General features: G+C 43.0%; 1 protein-coding gene across 2 annotated transcripts; it reads right to left on the bottom strand.

Moving 5' to 3' along the window:
• Positions 1-1,825: 1,825 nt before the first annotated feature.
• LOC146969841 (uncharacterized) lies at positions 1,826-4,027 on the bottom strand. 2 transcript variants are annotated; one of them, XM_085804337.1, is made up of 2 exons: positions 3,869-4,027; positions 1,826-3,176 (listed from the first exon to the last, which is right to left on the bottom strand). In XM_085804337.1, the coding sequence occupies exon 2, from the start codon at positions 3,164-3,166 to the stop codon at positions 2,138-2,140; it is 1,029 nt and encodes a 342-aa protein (XP_085660463.1). In that variant the 5' UTR covers positions 3,167-3,176; positions 3,869-4,027; the 3' UTR covers positions 1,826-2,137. The 2 variants fall into 2 exon arrangements, with proteins under 2 accessions (XP_085660463.1, XP_085660462.1); XM_085804336.1 differs by having other exon boundaries at positions 1,826-3,179; positions 3,869-4,023.
• Between the last annotated feature and the right edge of the window lie 353 nt (positions 4,028-4,380).

Below are 4,380 nucleotides of genomic sequence, written 5' to 3'. Positions count from 1 at the left end.
ATACTGTATGGAGCTTTAATACAAACATCTACCTTTATACTGTATGGAGCTTTAAACTATGTATTTTTACAGCTTTAAGTGAAGCAGTAAAGTTGTTAGTTGATAATTGATGTATATTGACGCCGTCATTCAGTTGTTGAAGAGACGACTGCACTGTAAAATTGTTACAGTTAATTTCACCCTGACTCTGTAAAAACCTCCTGGTGATCACTGACCTGAACGATCGACTCCAGGTGATCGATCACTGGCCAAAAAAAATTAAAAAAAGTTTGAGGCTGCACAAACTTATGTTGATACAGGAAGAAACAAAGAAGTAGTGAGATACGGAGCAGAAACACACACAACAACAACAACACACACTGCAGCATCCTTCACAGTGGGGAGTCGATGAGTCATCCCTGTAGCTTTTATACAGGCGGAGCATCAATCACCCTCTCCTGATGGGAGCAGATGGCGCGTGGCGGCTCAACCAGCGTGGAGAAGTGTGGTGGTGGTGGTGTGTGTGTGTTTATGTGTGTTAGGGAGAGAGGGGTGGAGGGGTGGAGGGGTGGAGGAGCCGACCAGTGAGGGAGAACGGTTGGATGAAGCCCGATGCAAACAGCAGCCGCCCTCAGACGGGAGCAGCTGCCACACAACCAGCTGTGCTGCAGCTGCAACAACTGATGATGATGAAGGACACGACGGAGATGAAGATGAAGATGAAGATGAAGATGAAGTGTGGGAGCGGCCAGAGGATGATGAAGCAGACAGAAACACATCAGGTGACCTAGGTGTTGCAGCAGTAGCTAAATTCCTGCTATGGTGGCCCAGAGAGATCAACATAAAGCCAAAGACAAAAACAAAAGTCATGTGTGTACGGTGGCTCTGAGGGGTCAACACACTGCAACTTGAGCAAACACACAAAAATGCTACAAATTAAGGAAACAACTTTGTCAATTTAAAGGGATAGTTCAACATTTTGGCAAATTGGCCCATTGCCATAATCCCTATAGTCATAGCAGTAGGTTCGTGACCTTTAATTATCGGTGCAAGCTATTTTTAGAACGGCGGAGCAGAGCCGTGAGCTGCTCAGAGCTACACTACGGAGGCTCATGGGATTTCTTGGTTTCCTCTAAAACAGCTCTGTCTGGTAACGTTGTGTTATTATCTCATAGCGTGGTGAATGTGCAGGTCACAACTTGTCCACCAGAGCGTTGTGGAGTTGTTGGATTGTGTATTTGATGAGTTTGATGAAGGAAACCAAGAAATCCCATAATGAGCCTCCGTAGCGTAGCTCTGAGCAGCTCACGGCTCTGCTCCGCCATTCTAAAAACAGCTTGCACCGACAATTAAAGGTAACGAACCTATAAGGATTATGGCAATGGACCAATTTGCCAATTGTTTTTGAACTCTTTTTTGAACTTCAATGAAATTTAATCTATTTTATAAATGTTTTTCAACTGAACGTGACTCATGGAGTCTTCTTGGCTCCACTGCTAGCATGATATAATAAATCAAATCAATCACATGTTCACACAAATACACACAACACATATTTGATGTTCTGTTTATTACACACAATGTTTGGATATTGACTCTGTACATTGGATTACACAATTATGTGATGAACAAGATCATACTGTATTTAAGGATAAGTATCTAGGTAGCGAAGTAGCTTTGTAGTTATACGGCTACAATCAGAACTCAATTTGTAGAAAACAGAAAAGAATACAGTTGGCCCCTTAAATGTGGAGTACAAATGAAATATGATGATGAATGAAAAGATAATTAAACATTTGATATTTAATGAATTAATTAATTTGCTAATGTGGAGCTTGATGCTAACTACACATTCTGCTAAACTCTTATGTGCATGCTTGCTGTTATAATCATTAGTCACATAAGTTTGAGTGATGTAACTTACAGAACTCAACTTTTAGAAAATGGAAAATAATACAGGTATCTTCTTGAAGTTCGCTGAAGAATGAAAACATAATGAAACATTTGGTGTTAAGTGATTAATTGAGCAACCCATAACATTTTTTTTTGCTAACTACATGGTCGTTTTACGTGCATGCTGTAACAATCATTAGTCACAAAGGTTTGAGTGATGTAACTGTTGACATTATTGGCTGGTGTTGGAGCTGGTTGACTAATCTCATTGCCGTCTTTTTCTAACTATCTTGGACTGGTTCCTTAAACTACGTCTAAAGGCCCAAGGCATGGTTCTACTTGGGATGCCAGTCGTACATATGAGCTGTGAGATAGTGGTGCTCTCTCCTTTACTGCGGCTCTTCTTCAGCTGGATTTGCAGCTTGTAACACCTCTGGTTGTTCACGGTAATGACACTCTGTATGTCAAGGCGAAGATGTTTCGATGTAAGCACACCGGACACGGGCTGATTCCATTGGTCGATTAACTCCAATGCTTCGTCACGTATGTTGTTGTTGGGCTTCATGATGTCGTCTTCGGCGTCTACTTCATTTGCAGTGATCACTCTCCTGTTGATGTTGCGGGGACTATCTAGTGACCATTTGCTTTGACGTGACATGGAATGAAATGAAATGGGATGCATGCCTGGTATCAAAACAATGAGTCCGCAGTAATCCCAGTTTTCATCGTCAGTGTAGCACCAGTAGTAATTTTTGCCATGAGTTCCACACTTGTGATTTGAGCGACAAAGCACATCTTTGTAGGTGACGTTCGGTTGAGGTGAGCAGTAACCCCAGCCGTCTTCAGTGTAACACCAGTAGTAGCCCTTACTGCCATCGTACCTACAGGGATCAATGCAGACAGCCAGATACCTGGTCAGATGAATCATGGTTTGCGGAAGCACCTGTCCACAGTAGTTCCACCCCCCATTCTCTAGGTAACACCAGTAGTAGTCCTTTCCATATGTGTCACAAGGGTATAGCTTGTGACAGGGGTTGCCTTGGTAGTCAACATTGTTAATTGGTGAGCAGTAACCCCACCCTTTTGGGGAATTACACCAGTAGTAGCTTTTCCCTCGCAGTCCACAGTCGTCATCACACTCGACTCCATATTGGGAGGTGTAATGCTTTATTTTATAGCCATGAGAGCATTTTTCATCTTCTCCCTGGAAGATGGACCACACAGAGATCGGCCAAACAGAGAAGCAGAGGATGAAGGTGAGCAACGGTGTGAGGAGTTTCCTTTGATCCGCCATGTCAGCTCTACTACTGGAGAGAAGAGGAGAGAGACATAAGACAGAAACCCTTTACAATCATCCGTCATCCAGACCTGAGTCAAAACTCAAGTGCTCAACCATCACAACCACGAATGGTACTGATCATACGTCTAAATGGTAAATGGACTTTATACGGAGCTCATCTGCCATGTCTGAAGTTGTTGCAAAGCCAACGACTGAATCTGAGATTGGAGGGAAGTAGTACACCGAGTATTACCAGTTCCACTTCCTCATTTGTCACCACTTCGTGAATGAACTTCATAACCCTACAATACTTAATGTAGACCTCTGGAAATAGATGTTTGAAAAATTTGGGTCACTCTTTTTGGAAAAAGGTGCTGCAGCCACTGGCAAAAATTCAATACGGCACCCATTTTTCAAGATGGCTTCCAGGTATTATACCAATATGTCCGATATCAGCGTGTAATTATCAAAATCAATTCTTTTAGATCTAAAGCAGCTTTTTTCAATCTGTGGGGTGAACTCCCCTGGGAGGCGACAGAGAGGGGGGGGGGTTATATCCCAGTGAGTTTATTACAGCTGTTAACCTGATAATTCATTTAAACCTGAAAGCATTCTACGACGAAAGCAAATCTAATGAGTTAAAGCTAAATGGCCAATAATAATTTTGTGTCACACTCAAGCATTTCAGTCTAGAGGCAGAAAATAACACCAACTCACCGTCTGTTGTGCTTGCCTGATGTCTGTTATTTGACCCTTACTGATTCCTGCTGCCTGTCTCAAAAACTTGGAATGAAGTCTTTTGCAGGACCTTCATTTTTTACACAAAGCAAGTTAAGACGTTACCTTGTGAGCAGTTTCCCTCTGAGTCTTCTGCCTTCCTCAGAACTGTCCCCAGATGCCTTATCATCTGATTTTACAGAGGCATGAACTTCCTGTCAGATGGTTCACTGGTAGAATCAGTTCCTCTTACAGTCAGTTAGCCGCTAGTCTCGCTCACCAGACCTTTCTTTCTCCAGAGAAGAAAGGTCTGGCTGGTCCAGAACTAAGTCGGAGAAAAAAAAACCCACGGCCATTTGGATTTCTTTTAACCACAATCACAATTGGTTGTGGGAGGTGCCATAGCAACAGTGCGCTTGCAAAATAGGCTACTGCCGGGGGCTAAGAGTTAGCCTCGCTAGCTCACATTTTCTCGACGAGAAGCTCAGGTTCGGGGAAACATGCATCCATGG

This window comes from Trachurus japonicus, chromosome 17, assembly GCF_045865225.1.
Source record: "Trachurus japonicus isolate A0001 chromosome 17, Traja_1.0".
NCBI lineage: Eukaryota > Metazoa > Chordata > Actinopteri > Carangiformes > Carangidae > Trachurus > Trachurus japonicus.
The sequence above is the reverse complement of the archived record's forward strand: the minus strand, read 5'-3'. Positions and strand labels throughout refer to the sequence as shown.

Bases quoted from the DNA above. Each gene is read 5' to 3' on its own strand.
- LOC146969841 (XM_085804337.1), bottom strand. From the start codon at position 3,166: ATGGCGGATCAAAGGAAACTCCTCACACCGTTGCTCACCTTCATCCTC.